This window comes from Lolium perenne, chromosome 4 (genome assembly GCF_019359855.2).
Source record: "Lolium perenne isolate Kyuss_39 chromosome 4, Kyuss_2.0, whole genome shotgun sequence".
In the NCBI taxonomy this organism is placed as follows: domain Eukaryota; kingdom Viridiplantae; phylum Streptophyta; class Magnoliopsida; order Poales; family Poaceae; genus Lolium; species Lolium perenne.
In genome coordinates this window covers 298,104,138-298,121,734 of record NC_067247.2, presented here as the reverse complement: position 1 = coordinate 298,121,734, position 17,597 = coordinate 298,104,138, and the positions used below count along the sequence as shown (strand labels likewise).

The window sequence follows — 17,597 nt, the reverse complement described above, 5'->3', positions numbered from 1 at the left end:
GTCGGCAGCCTGGAGGAGATAGCAAGGTACTTCCACTGGAGGCCGAGGGACTGGCCTTGGTCAGTTGTTGCATTCACATATTATCCTTCTACGGGCTGTTTCCTTAGGTAATATAAAGGAGAAGTAGAAAAATAAGCAGTACCAAACTCCTAATCAGCAGATATTAACACCTAAATATATGCAACTACCTCACCTGTAGTTGAACTGATCTGTATTCATAGGAAACAAATTGTAACCATTATATGACCTTCCTCCTTTAAGTAGATGGTTATATACATCATAGAACATGAAACGAATTATTTTATCAAGTTGTTTTTCTTTGGTCATACAAAAGATTAGAAGCAAAAGAAGTAGTATCTAATCATGCGCTAATCAATACTAAATATCTCCGCGCCATATTTTTTTATGAAAGGCACATAGCCCACACTTTTTATAGCGCGAAAAAATGGATTCAGTTTCTTGGTAGTGTGACAATATAGTGAAAGGAAAAAAAGTAAGGTAATGTGTAGAAAATAATTAGTCTTTCGACTATCATTTGATTTTATTTCAGTAGTGGGTATAAGACAACGATAATTGTGTTATTCAGATTCATCTAAATAGCAGATGACCACTTCGGTTTATATCAAGAGACATATGGACAAAGAGTAGTAGCATCTCAATAACAAATGACCAAGAGTTACCTTGCACGTATAAATGGTCCAATGCAAAAATAAACAGATCGTGGAAAGTAATCATTGCTTGGCCACAAAATCCGAAGGAAAGTTTACCATCTAGTAAAGGTTGTTCGGTTGTTACAGATTTTCATCGGTGAATTATCAAGCAACACAAATGAAATAGCTGAATGAGCCGTAGGACAGCAATACAACCACCACCGGTTGCTAGCAAAATCAACAGAAAATTAGCAAGTACGTGTACATGCCTTGGTTCGTTCAATAAAAATTTGTTCAAACACAAGGGCCAGCTAGACGAATTACATATAGCTGTCGGAAACTTCGGAAACTTCAACGCAGAGTCCACATTCTCCAGCTGCTCCAAAGCTGGCACAAGGGTGGCACACGACCCATGCGTTGTCTTCACTGAAATGCACCCTTGAAACAAAGAAGAGACAAACTACATCAGTTGTCTGCATACACATGGTCAGACATAAAGTATACCAAATAATAACAATTACAGTGGCAGGCCACACATATTCTAGAGATATAACTCATATCTTTGTGTTATATTATATAGATTGTCAGACCGAGTAAATTAGATATCCGTCGAGACAAATACAATCAGAACATGTAGAGTAAAATCAATTTCATTAATTTGCAAAAATTCAGTTGAAACAGAGGATTTAGGACTTAGGAGAGTAGGCATAACTGACATTTTTGTCCTCTAAATCACTTCCATTACACGCCGAATAAAATGGTTCCTAAGCCCAAGTTTTATGGCATGTAAACATGAATTCAAAATTTGGAGAGCAGATTGTATTCGCATGATTCAAAAATAACAAACTTGAAAGTTCTAAGCTGCACAAAGGACAAATATGAGATATGAAACAGAGAACCTTGTTAATTTATTAAGCCATAAATATTACCAACGCCGTAGAAGCTTGGCAGAGTGAGAGGGTGTTATAAGGTATTTAGCAGCCCTAAATTGATAAACTTTACTTTCAGTATACTGATAATGCAGGCATCACCACTACCCAATATTGAGCACGCAAAGGAACCTGAAAAACAGGCATCATAGCGATAATGAATACATATTTGATGAGACAAACACATGATGTGCAAACATATATCTTCCCTTTTGCAGATACATAAGTGTTTTCCGCTTTCATGCATTTCTGAAACCGGAGGAAATAATATTCTCAATAGGCATTTGTAGGCCTGCAGGGACTGAAATAACTCATAAAAAAGTGTGCCTGACTTAATCTTTTGCCAACTCATAAATGGATGTCGTACAAATATGATCCATCTCTAAGATAGATTATCTCGAAAATCTAAGGAAATAACTTAGTAACCTGTCTGCCATAGAAGAATAAAAAGATCAATGGTGCTTAAAAAACATGGAGCAAAGCAATCACCTCACCTGCAAAACTATGTAGGAATCTCCATAACAAAATCGACCATAACCAGATTCTCCAGAAATAACTCAGTTCACCTGCCAACCAAAATTAAAAAACAATTTTATATAGTTCAATACATCTTGTCCAAAGAGCATCTAAAAGGCCTAGTTGCACGGAAATTTGATCAGCTAAACACAACAAAACAAAGTTTCTTAACAAATAATGTCAATAAACCCAAAATGCCGGAACAATACTAACACCCTTTCTTAACAGTTTTCAGCAATACTCAGCCGCTACTTTTTGACAGCAAGCTGAAAGAGCAAAGCAACAGAGATCACTAAATGCTTGAACCTTGTAGTAGTACTGTAGTACTTCTTTCTGAGCTGAACACTAAATTATTCTATGAAGCAACAGAAATCACTAAATTCTTCTATGAGAGTTTATCCAGGGGACTCCTGATGTCATCTCAATTACTTTTCATATCCATCTGTGCTACTTCTCTGTTAATGTTGACCCATATTATTAAGAGAGAAGTGGCAACATTATTGTTGCAAACATGTTCATATGGAAAGCACATTTGCAGAGGTTCAAAAAACATCTTATTAAACTTCAGTTGCTAGATTGCCTTATCTTGAGCAACTGTCCAACTATATTCTCCTATAACCCATACATTGGATTAAAATTGTAAGCATCCAAACGGACAAACAATGACTACTTATGCAGAATACTATCATCACCCCTTCTTCTTTGATCCTCTCTCAATTTCATTTTCTTTAAGTAAAAAGTATATGGTATTGCGAACACGAAAGAATAACTTGATTAATACAAGACTCTAGTGCAAATGCATGGAGAAAAATTATCAAGCAAAATACTGTCAAAGCCAAATGAACCAACGAATACATAAAGATAGACACGAAAACCAAATACCTTCCCTAACTAAGATAGGTGAGAAGGACACAACAATAAAGAAATGCGCATGTATGCTAAATACAAAGATTCTCAAGTTTTTCTTTGCAAGACTGAACCCTAGCCTTAATGCAGAAGAATGATTTGCATGGAACCTGCAGTTTGAAACATGCCATGAGGATATTAACTTGGCAAGTATAAAGGAGAGGAAGACTATGAAGTCCAGCAATAAATTGGATAAACCTTGTGTTTACACATCAATAGCACAGTATTTGCTGAGACAGAGAGAGTTCAGGATAAGATGGATACAGTAACAAACAATCTCCTTTCACATCAATGCAACTTGTTCACCAAATAAAAAGGATGCTATGTCAAGACAGAGTCAAAAGAAGAGCCAATTCACCTAATCTCGCCGGTGAATGCGATGCCCCTCGCGCAGCGCACCCAGCCGTTTCCGTGCTTTACTCCCGTATCTTGAGCAGCTGCAGCCTCCTCGCCTTGACCGTAACCTAGCTAGATGTCCTATCGTGGATTCTCAGATCCGTATACGCCGTCATTCACTCCAAGTAGACCGAGCAGCTATAAATAAGTGTTGCTAAGCTCGTGTTTGTGCATAATTCTATAATATTAGACTATTAGTAGATCACCTGAACCACACAATCAATTCTTCTCTCATCTCTAATACATTTCACTTTTGACCATTTACAAAGCGCAGATTTCAAAATTGATTTTACATGGTAATGCAATTCTTTACATGTAATTGAACACATCCCTAATTTCTTCATCTCGTACATAAAATTCTCTTAAATAAATACTACTCAACAAACCTAATGTTATGGAATCGTGAGCCCAGGTTAGCTTATAATTCTGCAAGTTTGAAAGATATGGTCTGTTGTTGGTAAAAGAACAGATTTCCACGGGCAATAACACACAGGTTAAATTTTGAACTAACTATGAATTATACATTTTGCACCGGCTGGCTAATAACTCACCTTTTCTTGTTGTTAGCCCTGGCCGGTGCTGCAGCTGTTGCCAAAGCCATGCTGTCGACCCCAGGGGACGCCTGCTGGAATGAGACCCTGTCACCAATGGCGTCTCGGCCCAGGGCATTGGTGTAGTGGAAGCCGACGGCGGTGGAGGAGGGTAGAAGGCCATGGCCAACACGGCCGGCGGCGCGGAGACGGTAGCATCATTGGTCCCCGAGAAGACAGCCGCGAGCTAGGGCATGGTCTGGAAGATGTACTATGGCTGAATCGCAGCGAACTGCTGTCGTTGCTGCATCTTGAGCGGAACCAGAACACCGCTTCCTCCATCTAGTACATCAAACTCATGAACCTCCTGAAACAATGCAATAATCAGATTATGCAAGGTATTAAGAGAGGGAAAAAGAGAAAAATAGATCCAGCGCTCAAACGGCAAATTAGGGAGATAAGATGTTGTTGTAGGGAGATGGGATGAGTTGGGGAGAAAGATTCTTTGTGGTTGGTTCGTCGGCCTCCTCCATTGGTCCTGCAAATGAGAAAAACGGGGGATAAAAGAAAGGGGATAAAATATGCAGAGCTGCTACAGCCGGAGACTTATCTTTTGCCGTTCGTCACGGATGCTCTCGGTCCCCGTTTTCTGCAAGCCGCTGACGAACGACCAGATACTATCGCGCGGTTACGATCAGATGAGGCGGCCGCCGCTCGCCTTGGTTCGAGGACCCGCCGGCGGACGAACTCCAGTATTCGCCGGCCTCTTCACGTCTGCATCCTCACCGACCCATGGCCTGCTGAGAGAGAAATAGAAGATGAGAGAGAGACAGAGAGATGGGAGAAAGAGGAGATGAGGCGAACGTACCTACGCAGAGATTGCGGTGGCGACTGCGGCTCCTGCTCCTTCTCCATAACGCCGCAGCCGCTGGCGTAGTTGTTGGAGATGTCGTCGAGGCCGCCTTCTCCGTCCTTGCCGTCTGCACCGCCGGATGAGAGAGTGAGGATAAGGTGAGGTCAAAGAGAGAGAACTGCATCCGATGCATATGTTTCTGTCCTCTCACATCCCCATCCAGTGCCGCCAGCAAAGCCTCAGGAACCGCCGCTCCGATTAGACCTCGTCTTGCTCCTGCATCTTCATCGTTGATGAGTGAAGATCTAGGTCACCTAGTGAAAAATCAAGCGCCAACACGATCATGGATAAGGAGGGGGCCGGCGCGAGACGTGGAGCCGACTTCGCCGGAGCACGTGGGATGCAGTCCATCGAGCTCGTCCTCCCCGCCGGTGCGTCAGGGAGAAGACGGTTCAGCCGGTGAAAGTGGAGAAATTACGGGGAGAGAGGAGAAGATTCTGAAGAGAGATACACGTGTATGGGCCGGGGCAAATTGATAGAAAGTTGGCACGCGGCAGCACCGCTTTGACTATCGACCGATGACCCACCATCCAACCACAACATAGCTACGGTCACAACAGAAAAGTACCTAGAAAACGCACCACTGAGCTTTATTAACACACGTTGACACCACATACAATCCGAGCAGACCACCAAATTGCTGCACAACCCCAAACGTTACACACCAAAAAGGATGTAAAAACCAAAACAACAAACAATACACGTGTTAGTGCTAGGTTAATTCAGATTGAGGTCCAAAAATCTAAGAAAAAACGAAGTTGTTAAGGTTTAATATAGTAGTTATCACTCTTCAGCAATACATCAAAGATATGATCACACATGCTCAAACTAAAGGTACACATTTTATTTTCGAGCCGATCTTGCTGCGAGAACGGCTTTGAAATTGAGCAACCGAATGGTTCAGATTTTACATCACCCCATTCAGCTATGTGTTGATTTTTACACTCTTTTTCCGATGTGCTTGAATAAGTTGTTGTACTATCATCGGCTTTCTCCAAAGATAATAACCTTGGCTTTAAATTTCTGAAACAAAAATAGTTGTAACACATATGTCTCACTTGAAACCAAATGTAAGCCAAGTATGAAGTAAGCAAAGCTAACCATATAGATATAAAATTCAAATGAAACAATATGGAAAGCTTTGGTTGTGATAATTTGTCAATATCGGTCTCTCTAAATGGCACAACATGTTGACCGATATGCCTAGTAACCATTTTACTGCTAACAAATAATTTACAGTTCACGATTGGTCTTTTGATGTTCTTCTAAAACTATTGCTAATAGATGCATGAACAATATATTTTTGACCAAATCTGAAAATAAGTAAATTATTTGCTAGAGATACCTCTTTGAAGATGTTAGTAGAACAAGATGGTTGTATGTTATGAACAATAACTTGCCCCACCTCTGGATGATTTTCTAACGCCTTGTCTTCATGTTTTCCTGGATCATGTGCTCCTTTACTTTGATGCTCTTTCTCAACCGAACATTGTTCGGCTATATTTTCTTGTCGTTCATGCTCATTAACTTCTTTGACATGCAATTCATAGGGCAACATGTAAGCTCCTATGCATCCATAAAAAATCAAGCATGGTTGCACCATGATCTTTTTCACTGAAGCTGGCATTTCTTGATTCAGTAGATTCAGCACATGTACTTTTTGATCCGGTTTCTATAACCGAATTAACCATACTAGCTGAGTCATTCTTATTTTCTTCATGGATCTTATTACTATGCAAAGCTTCTTCTTCTTGCTTCGATATTTCAGAGGGTTCAACTTGATTGCTGCATGGAGGAGAGGATTTGGTTTCTTCAATCAGGGTAACATTATCCTGATGATTCTTCTTGATCATTGCATGGAAAAATTATAGATCTTCCTCTTCAAGTTTTTTCTTGTACGCTTTATGCTCCTGCTTGAGCTTAATTTCAAGCACCTCAAATTCCTTCGTGCGCTTATTTTTTAGTACTTCATAGCCTTGGCGTTGTTCCTCCAATAAATCATCAAACGTAATGACCTTATCGGCGTTAACCTTAGCTAGACATTGTTGCGCTCTGATGCTTGTTTTCTCTTTCGGCAATGAAGCGTTGCCGAAACTTTGTGGTTGTGAAGGACAAAACCTCATATTGCATGCTTTACGCTCTTCTTCACGCTTCTTCTTGTATGATTCATAAGCATGTATTGCTGCAAGATCACATGGATTTTCTTCTAGTTCCCGGTGAAGAGCATTAAGCTTCTTGAACTCAGCTGCAAGTTTTCCCCTACAATCATTGTTTTCATACGCTGCAGGATGAAGGCACCTGAGCTTTTATTGAATTTCCATTATTCGGCTATAACCATTGTGTAGGTGTGGAGCTGAATTATGGGTATCCCCAGTTGCATATGGTGCTAAAAAGTTAATAACATAAGGTGCAACATATGATGGTCCAGAGTAATTGGCCAAATAGCTAGTACTAGCATGTCCAATTTCCCTATCCATCGGCATGTTTAAATCTGAAACCATGTATTGAGTATCTACCGATGAATAAAATGATGAAACACTATCTTGCATGCTACTGAAATTTCTAACATTGGGTATTTCATATTCATTAACTGAACTCATCATGTTGTTCATCGGCATATGAACTTCTGGGGTTGCCGATGCATGAGAAGTCGATAATTGTTGCAAGTTGCTGAAAGTATGGAGATTATTTTGCATCGGCTTTTGCACATAGTAAGACATAGGGTTAGCCGATACAGCACATATACCAGAGGATCTAGCAACATCAATATAAAAGTTGTTTGCATCTACATAAGGAGATTGGGGATTCATGATACCGTTGTAGATTGATGCCTCTTGATGACGCTCTTTTCGTAGTAAGAACAGGCTGGAGACCGTTCGAAGCTTCGTCCCCAGCGGAGTCGCCAAAAAGTGTGTTCGCATACGAACACGTCGCCGTGTACCCTCGACACCGAGCGCAATGCGCGGCAGCACACGCCGAAGGAGGTTCGCCGGAAGCGCGGTACGCAAGACAGTCCAGCGAGCGCTTTTGAGACCCGAAACCCCGCTCGCCTGGGAGGGACCCCGTTAGGGCTTGCGGCGGCTATGGGCTGCCCCAGGTCGGCCTGACCGCCCCTAGGACCTCGTGGATTCGCAGCCTCCAATCCTGAAGAACAACGAAGAACGAGAAGAAAGATACAAGGGGAGAGAGATAAAAGTAGATGAACACGAAAAAGTAGTAGATGTGTTTGTTCGATTGGTGTTGGTTCAATCGGCCTGCACCCCTCAAGTATATAAGGAGCGGCTGGACTTTCCGTTTAAGATGAAGGGTTGGATTCACGTCCAAAACCCTAGTTTGGGTCCAATTCGGATGGTTTAGACCGAACTTTCCAAAACTGTTCGGTTTAAAATTAGAAGTACCTTTCGGGGCAACTTTGAGGCAGTAAATGACCTCAAATCAAAATGTCGTAAACAACAAAGTTGTTCGTCTCGAAAGAACGAAGAACTCTCATGTTGACCACTTTTCCATCCGAGTTCATATTGACTGCTTAAGATCGGCCGAACGTGAAACAGTTCGTCCAGTTCGCAGATGCACGTTTGAACGATTTCTTTACGCTCTGGACCAGACACCGGAATCTTCCATGTCTGATAAAGTGCGTTCGTTCCAGAGGTTGCATACTATCTCGAATCACAATGACCCAAAAAATCAAAGTTGCTTGTTTCGACGAGATGCACAACTTTTGTTTCTATCACTTCTTCATTTGAGGTCATCTTAAATGAGCTCTATTGGAATCCTTCATATCTTGATCCTGGAGGAGGTTACCTCTGACTGTTAGCACAATCGGCTATCAAGCCGGATCATGGAAAAACTTGACATGGTGGACATTATGTTTCCTCAATGAGCAATAAAAACTCGCCGAGTGAATCTTTCCAATTGCGCCTCATCTATTTTCATTTGTCACGGCGGGATTCTATCCTTGATTAGCTATCGGCCCAAAACGATTGTCAACAGTTGTGTGTAACTCCTAGCTTCATGGTTAGCAGTCTGGCTGACTGCACAACAAATGCTTTCGTTTAATAAAGCTCTCTATGTTCCCTGCAAAAAAAATGAGAATAGACTTTTTTTCTAGCTCGGGCCGGGCTACATGGAGGATGTTTTTTAAACCTCTAAAAATTCGATTTCAAACAATTCAAAAAAAGGATGTAGACAACATTGTAATCTACCAACGCGTAAATTATCGGAATGAAATATGTTCTATATATTCTGGACTCGATAAAATAAAAATCTAGATTTTGGCGTCACTAAACATTAATGAAGTACTCCTACTCAATTTGGTCATTTTTAGATTTTTTTTCATTTTTGCCAAGGGCCAAACATAGCATATTTTGTTCTGGAAATTTGCACACTGATAGAATACAACATTGTCGATGTTCGTGTATTTTCTAAAAAAAATGAAGCTTTAAAAAAAATGAAGTTTCAAAAAAAAGCTACATAGGTTACCCTAGGAGTTTCCGAGTTTTTTTTTTTCGCTGTCGTTCATCTTCATCACATACATTGAGTCTCTATCGAGATATACCACACTGTACATGCATGATCGAGCACGAGCACGTGACTGTGTTTGGGGACGTAAGCGGCACCCGTCACGCGATGACTCATGCACGTGCACGCCAAGCGAATTCGCGCAAACATCAGCTAGCTGAAAAATAGCTTGCTGGGAAATTAGTTTCGCCTATCTTTTCCCACTGAATTTTTTCTCCAATAAAAGATCTCTCTGTGGATTGATGCAAAGCAAGACACGATCCACTTGCCACCGTTTATCCAATCATGCAGGAGAGGTCATCTCACACTCTTGCCCATAAACCCCTGCATTGTGCAACAATCAAAGTTCTATCCGTGGAGTATATATATGATAAACGAAGGTGTCATCACTTGCCGGTAGCTGAGCCCTGCTCGATGCTCACCTCACCTGGTGAAAATCCTCCCATCGTCGTCGTCGACTAGTCGTGGGCCTGGTTGCAGAAATAGTTCATGCCCGGAGAGCCAAAGCAAAAGATTACAGAAACATTAGCACCATGCCACAATTACCTCTATAAAGACATTTCCCCCATAGGCGCATACCTCGCATTACACCACCGATCAGCCTCTAGCGTCTAGCCCATCTAGCTCAGCCTCAGTTTGTCCGGAGGAGGGTACGTGCGCACGCGCGACGCCATGGATGGGCAGGATGGAGGCCAGAGGAAGAAGCCCCATGGGAACCCGCACCCCAAGCGGGGCAGCATCTTCAAGACGATCATCACCGACTTGACCGGCGCCGGCGCCTGCGAGGACAGCAAGAAGAGCCCCGGCACCACCACAAGTCCAGGCGGCGGCGCCGCTGCAAAGGACAACACCGGCAACGGCGGCGGCGGCTCCTACTACTAGCGACCGAGCATGGTGCGGACGAGTTGCGTGCGTGCGATGGAGATGGTTAGAGCATGTCTAACAGGCCCCCATCTCCAACAGGCGCTCTATCCAGCGCTGTATTCGAAAAAGTAGCTAATTTAACGCGCGGGGGCAAAATAATGCTCCAATAGGCGTTCTATTCGGTGCTGTAAAATACAGATTGGGCCAAAAGCGCTATATCGTGCGCTATATCTATCGCGCTGGAAAGAGCGCGCGGTATAACGTCGCGCGCAGAAACAACTACAGATTTTTACAGCTCATACAGCGCTGGATAGAGCTTCTGTTGGAGGTGAATGTGTCATCGTGCGCAAAATATGGATAGAGCGCGCTGCAAAGCGCTTTTACAGCGTCAAGATTTAGCGCGGCTGTTGGAGATGCTCTTATAACCCGCCCACCCCGTAAAATTCCGGCGGGATACGGGGCAGGAGCAATTTTGGCCGTCTAGCAGGCCCCGTATTCGGGCCGGCCCATTTCGGCGGAATACGGGGCCCAGGAAATCGGCCCCGCCGCCCCCTACTTATACCGGGCGCAGGTGCGAGTGAGGGGTTAACCCCTCACTCGCAACCCTAGCTCCGTCGTGCGCCGCCGCCTCCGTAGTTAGCTCCGGCGAGCAATCCCGCCCACCCCACCGCCGCATTTCGACCGCTGTTCAGCATGGACGCACGCCGCCGCAGTACCGCCTCGCCGGCGAGCGGATCGAAGCGATCCCGCTCGCCGGACACCGTTGAGGAGGCGTGGCGGCGCCACTGCAAGCGCTCCGCCTAGGGGAGTCGCCGTGCGGCGTGCCGGTACGCCGGCGCGCTGTACGTCCCGGATTCGCTCCGGGAGTTCGCCGCGGGTGGGCGGTGGTACCGACAAGACCCGCCGCTCAAGCCGATGAGCGGCGTCGCCTTCGAGAAGTGGCGCGCCGACTGGGAGCGTGACCGCGCGTCGAAGGCGGCATGGGCGGCGAGCATCGGCAGCACCAGCGGCAAAGGAAGCGGAGGAGACCCGCGAGCCGGCGAGGAGGAAGCGGAGGCGGCAGAGGAGGAGGCGGCCTTCCTGCAGGCGGTGGCCGAATCCGAGAAGGATGCCGCCGAGAAGGCTCAGGCGGAGGCAGAGGAGGAGGCGGCGGCCATCGCCGCCGTCCGGGAGTTCGAGGCGCGGGAGGCGCAGGAGGAGGCGGCCTCCATCGCGTTCATCCCATTCGTCATCCTTGACGAATAGATGTAGGATAGATGTAGGTATGATCGCAATGTATGTATGATCCGTAGTATGATCAATGAAGATGAACTTCCCGGGGTTTTAATTTTTGAAAATACGGGGCGAAATACGGGGTCTGCTAGACGGAATGGCTCTTCCGTTAGCAATTTTTCAATACGGGCGAAATGCGAGCGTTACACGGGACATAGGAATAAGGAGTCTGTTAGACATGCTCTTAGTTTCTGCTTATGCTTACCACTGCTGCTGAAATAATGTGTCTCGACTCATTGAAATTGTCACTGTTAGGGAGATGTGTCTAACAGCGTGCTGCGTCTTTGGCGACTCGGGGGGCGACTGGGAGCTCGTCCTCCCGGAACGCCACCGCCGCCGCGCCGCCCGCTGCCCTAGGGGTCGGCGGGAGCTGCGCGTCTCGCCGGGGAGTAAAGGGAATCGCTTCTCCCACCTGGCCGCCGTCGTCGCCGAGGCCGAGGGCTCGGCCCAGGAGCTCTCGGATGGGGAGATCTGCGAGCCTGAATTCGTGGCGGTGCGGCCGCTGCCCCTCGCTCCGACGAACCTTGGGAGGTTCTGGCCTGAGCTGGTGGATGGTTCGCCGCTGGAGCTCGCCCTTGGCTCCTCGAGGGAGAGGAGCCTCTCGCCAGCGCCGCCCCCGCCACTCTCGTCGCCTTCTCACTTCCCTCCGCTGCCTGGTTTGGCGCCCGTGGGGAGGGGCCTCTCCGAGGTTGGTCAGGAGGGCTCTGGATCTGGTCTGATCCGCATCGGAGCGCTCGTTCTGGAGCTGCCGTCGGCCATGGGGCGGCCGGAGGCGGGAGGGACGCCGCCGCCGCTAGGGTTTGCCCCTTCCTCGGACGCTGTGGTGCTCGGGACTGCTGGGCCCGCTGGGTCGGCCCACCGGGGGGTTGCAGCCTCGGCGGCCCAGTTGCGGCCTGGGCCGGCCCAAGGTGCGGTTGGTCCAGTTTTCGCGGGTGCCCCTGGATCGGACCCGTTGGATGTGCGCCACGTCGCCCCTGCTGTGGATGGACGGTTGGGTGGGACTAGGGTTCCCAGGTGGGACGGTTCTGCCCTTCCGCCGCCCACTTTTAAGTGGCTCTGGCTCCCTCCCCAAACCCTAGATCCATTTCTCGGCTTCCCTGCCTCCGCCTCAGACGTACGCCGCAATCTCTCCGCCGCCAAGCGCTTGTCCTCCCACCTCGACCCCGTCTCCGGAGCTCGTGTCCCTCTCCTCGTGGCCATGGAGAGGGAGAGGAACTCCCACGGCAAGCGCCCCTTCGACGAGTTCAACAAGGGCTATGCCCGCTCCCGCGACCAAGATCTGCGCCAGAGGCTCGACAAAGAGCAGGAAGAGCATCGTCGACAACAGCGTCAACGCGACCGCGAGGCGGAGCGAGCGAGCTCCTCGTCCTGGCGTTCCAAGGGGGAACGCTCACGACAGGAATCGCACGCGCCTCCGCCACCTCCGCCTCCCCCTCGTGGCCGCGACTCCGGGAGGAACGCGGGCAGGAGGCCTCTCTGTCAGCCCCACGGGACCCCAGGGGAGGTCTCTGCTCCTAGCTCGGGGCAGGTCACCGGCCCAGGGGGGCTGGGGCTCCTAGTCAAGATGCGGCCCACATCACGTGCTACAACTGCGGCAAGCAGGGTCACGTCCAGGCCGCCCGCGTCGATGAACCCTTCTGTGTCAACTGTAAGAAAGTGGGTCACCTCTCCGCCATGTGCGTTGCAGTCTCCAAGGCGCTGGCCCCTTTCTGGGCAGGATATGGGGGCGGTAGGCCTGGGTTCTGCTGCCTGGAAGTTCCTGATGAAGACCTCCAGAAGCCGGTTTCCAACTCCGCTACTGTTATCCTTGGGGGCGGACAACTGTCCGCGGAGCAGGTGGAAGACGAGTTCAAAGATCTAGTGGATGAGAACTGGGATTGGCAGGTGCGCCAAATTGGCCCTTTGGATTTTGCGGTGGTTTTCCCCTCTAAAGAGAGCCTCCGTATTGCTATCCGTGGGGGCGGCCTCACTCTGCCCTGCACTAAGCTTAAGGCCATTGTCACTGTCCCGCAAGGCGACCCTCTCGCTGCTGAAACTCTGGAGGAAGTTTGGGTCAGGCTGCTCGGCGTGCCGCCTCCTTTCCGACACGCCGATCGCCTTCTCCTTTCTACCCGCGAGGTGGGGCGTCCGATTGGGGTGGACGTAGCTTCGTTGGCTCACCCGGATGCGCCGGTGCGTATGTCCTTTGGCTGTCGCAAAGGGGAACAGGCGAACAGCTACCTGACCACATCACCCTCTTTGTAAACATGCAAGGCTACCGTATTCAAGTTACTCGTGAAGCTCAGTCGGTCCAAGACTCCCCTCCGCACGATCCGCCGAAGTTCCCTCCCGGTGATGGCACTGAGGACAAGGAAGAGGACTACGATGAGACTGATGAGGAGCGCTGGGACGGGCGGCGGGGACGCCACGTTCACAAAGCCTCGCGCGGCTCGTCCTCTGCCCCTGGCGCGCGCGGGGAAGCCCCCCGTAAGTCTGTGCCCCTGGGCTCCTCCCCTGCTTCGCCGACGACATGCCTCCCGCCCAATGCGAAGGACCTCAGCCCCCAAATCCCTGCTTCGGCTCGCAGTCAGTACGGGTCCAACTTGACCCCCACAGGCAACATTTTCCCGCTGGTCGCTCAAATCATCAAGTCTGCTCTGCCGTCTACTCCCGCTGCGGGGCGCCAATCCCCGGAGGCTACTATCAGTGTTGATTCCCTCTGTGAGGTCCTATCTGAAGCCCCTCCGTCGGCCGGCCCAGTCTCGCCCATGCCAGGCAAAGCTCTGCACCTTTCTGAGGCGGAGCGGGAGGAGGTGGGTTGGTCCAGCCCGTCCCTAGGTGCCTCGGACCAGGAGTACCTGCGTAACAGTGAACAAAGGAGCAAGCTGAACCACGATTGCCCCTCCCGGAAGCTCGTGTTGGAGGCGGCTGCTGCTACTACCAACTCCTCTCCAGCCCCGGTCCTTGAGCTCCACCAGGCCCCGGCTATCAACAACGCCAACTCCACCGAAGGACAGCTCCTCCTCTTGGACGCTCCCATTTCGGCGCTGGGTGCGCCGGTGGCGCGTGCCCCTCGGTCCAAGGCCTCCCCAGCGGAGGCTCTGCGCAAGAGTGCTCGCTCCAAAGGAACCTCTGACGGTTCGGTCCTGGAGCGGGCCATTCGTGCCACGGCGGACAAGAACAACCTCGACAAGAGCGTCATCGACACGGCTACTCCCTCTTCGTCCACCCCCGCTCCAGGTAACTCCTCTGCTCCAGCTGATTTTGTTGCCTTTCAAGATTCCTCCTTGGAACATCTCCTCAAGGTTGCCAAGGATAGTTGTATCCTGTTCAAATCAACGAAAGGGTCACCGGCCCAAGCGGTAGCTCTTCTCCAAGCTCGTGAACGCGCACAAGCAGAGCTGTTGGCAGCTAGACGTAGAATCGAAGAAGAAGAAGAGGCCAAGGCTAAGGAAGAGGCTGCCCGGAACATTTCGCATCAAGGCTCTACTGGTGGCGGCGCTGTGGCTGGCTCCATGGGGGAGCCACCCGCAGGCACTGGTGATCCTGCTCAGATGGGTTCTGTGGAGGAGCCAGCCGCGGGCTCGGGCAAAGCCAAAAAGCCTTCTGTCGCCAAGAGGCGAGCTGCTCGCAGGCCCACTCCTGTCGGTCATAGACCTGTCACCCGCCAAGCACGGGCTCTGAACAGAGTGTCCCAATGAGAGCCCTTATCTGGAATACTAGCACTATGCCCGCGCGTTGCGGCGGAAGGAAAATAACTCTTTTAAAAAATTATTCGATGGCGAGCGTGCGGGAAGGGTAGCAGCAGGTCGGACATGAGACCTACATGCTACAAAAGAGGTCGTGGAGGACGCCGGAAGCAACAGTTCCGGCAGGAGACCACCATTAGGAGCGCCACTCGTACGGAGAATTGCTGGATGTCATTGCCGCTGCCGCACGATGCGCGAGGCCCTCGCTCGAGCCTCGCCTGAGCGTCGCTCTGACGTGGAGATGCCTCCGCGCAAGGCCCTTGAATTGGCTTCTGCTGCCCTCGCCTACCGTTGCCACCGCCAATCAGGTATGGTGCGCAAGGTCATCGATTTCACTGGCCGTCGCACAAAATAGGTTCTTTTTGGTACCACTCGGCGTAGAAATACACGTTATGACATAGTAAAGTAAACTAATTCAGTGGAAGCCATTGGGAAGATCACATGAAACACAATTCCGGCAAGAAGCAAGCGCCACATATTGATAACCTTCAGACATTCGTACAACTACACAAAGATCAAACGGGAAAAAAACGATGTCTGCGTCTATGATAACTGAACTCATGTTACAGATTTTAAGGCTCCAAAATATAGGAATTTAGCTACCGCGTGATTAGCATGCACACTCCATAATACACATAAAAAAATCAAGCAAACACTTACGTATGAATTGTTTGAATCTTGTAATGAATGAAAAACTCACGTTAACATCTTTTTACACCGAATCTGCAATCAAAGTTGTTTACAGTTATCATCTACTACGTTGTTAGGTTGGAACACTTCTTCATTTCGAAAAAAAGGTTGGAACACTTCTTAATCTAGCCAAAAGAAAAGTCTGACTGAGACATCCAACAAAGCCAGACTAATATCAATTGTGTCATTATAATGCAAAACATCAAGGAAGAAGCGTACATAGGGGGAGTAACTTATATCTTCTATTCCCCCGAAATCTTTTTATTTTAATCTGATCTTAGCCCTTAACTCCTTCTTATGTTGTCCGCTGGAATTCTCATGCTCCACCTATTTTTGCTCGATTGTCCTGCCTCAGTGCCTCAGCTAGTCTGCCGTCGTTGTATCTCTTGCGTCCTGCAAGCTGCAGTCCAGTACAAGAATCATCATCTCGTCAGCCCCCTTGACGCTGCTGCAGCGAGGCTCCTATTATCGGCTATCGCCCGTGTGTGTCGCCGTACGGGGAGTCAGCAGAACACTACATCAGATAACTGCTGCAGCGGGACAAATAATTCGGAGAGGTTACTCGCACGCAGGAACAGGCACCTTCTCCTGATTATAATGATGGCTGCTGGCCCGATCGATAATTGTTGCCGAGAAGGTTTCTTTCTCTTTTTCCTTTAGCAGCTTGATTCTCAGCGGCCCCTTCACCCGTCCTTCCCAAGCACGGAAGACGCGGAAGCTCACGAGTGATCGGAGGAGACGGAGACGATGCAAACGAATACGACCGAAGTACAAGAAAACGATTCGATTGACTCATGTGAATATGTGATATCCGCTGTGTGTATCCGTAGTGCCGCTAGGGCAATGCGTTGTTGCAGAGGCTGGGTGTAATTGGTATCTTCAAGATATTAATATATACTCTTTATCGAAAAAAATGTGATATCCGCTGGACTCCTTCCATGTGGACGATCAGCACGGTGGTGGGGAGGGGTTCGGCGTGGTGCCATAGGTATGGCGTTTCTAGATACATCACTGACGACGGCGGCTAGAGCTAAGCTAGCGTCCCAGGAGACGACTTCTCATCTCATAGGAAAGGGAATCGCAGGCATGACTCCATCGATCATTTTATCATTAGGAGGAAACTATGGGAGAGCTGGATTTTAAAGCACGAGATTCCTTTCTGGTGCCGGAAATCGATACTCGATCAAATCGATCTCTTTTCCGATGGGGGCGATAGAGGAACTCGGCCAAGACACGCTCGAACGAAACGATTTTTTCTCATGTAGTACCGGTTTTTTCCTAACTTTCCGATGGGACTTTTTTGACGTACCAAAACTTAACCTGGTTTTTTTACCTACGGACACCACCTATTGCCGTATAATAGTAAAGAAGATTAGAGGGTTCGGCCGTCGGGGGAGGCGAACCCTGCTGAAAGAGTACCTCCGGTTGCACCGCATCGATTTAGTACTCCTGCAAGAAACCATCAAACAGGACTTCACGGACGCCGAGCTTGCTAGCCTGGAGGTGGGTGAGAAATTCTTCTGGTCATGGCTCCCAGCTAACGGTCATTCGGGTGGTATGCTGCTGGGAGTTAGGGACAGTATGTTCGAAGTTGGAAGAATGGACAGGGGTCAATTCTTCCTTAGTTTGGCTGTTCTCCATCGGGTCTCCAACAAGAAGCTGGAGATTATCGGTATCTATGGTCC

General features: G+C 48.5%; 1 protein-coding gene and 1 long non-coding RNA gene across 3 annotated transcripts; one reads left to right on the top strand and one right to left on the bottom strand.

Moving 5' to 3' along the window:
- Positions 1–747: 747 nt before the first annotated feature.
- Positions 748–3,388, bottom strand: LOC139839183 (uncharacterized). Of its 2 annotated transcripts, XR_011756861.1 has the most exons (3): positions 3,360–3,388; positions 2,074–2,145; positions 748–1,088 (listed from the first exon to the last, which is right to left on the bottom strand). It is a non-coding gene; the product is annotated as an uncharacterized lncRNA (long non-coding RNA). The 2 variants fall into 2 exon arrangements; XR_011756860.1 differs by lacking the exon at positions 3,360–3,388 and having other exon boundaries at positions 2,074–2,971.
- A 6,567-nt stretch (positions 3,389–9,955) lies between these two features.
- LOC127348994 (uncharacterized) lies at positions 9,956–10,443 on the top strand. Its single transcript, XM_051374828.2, has one exon. It carries the CDS (start codon positions 10,031–10,033, stop codon positions 10,238–10,240), a length of 210 nt encoding a protein of 69 aa, XP_051230788.1. The 5' UTR covers positions 9,956–10,030; the 3' UTR covers positions 10,241–10,443.
- Positions 10,444–17,597: the final 7,154 nt, after the last annotated feature.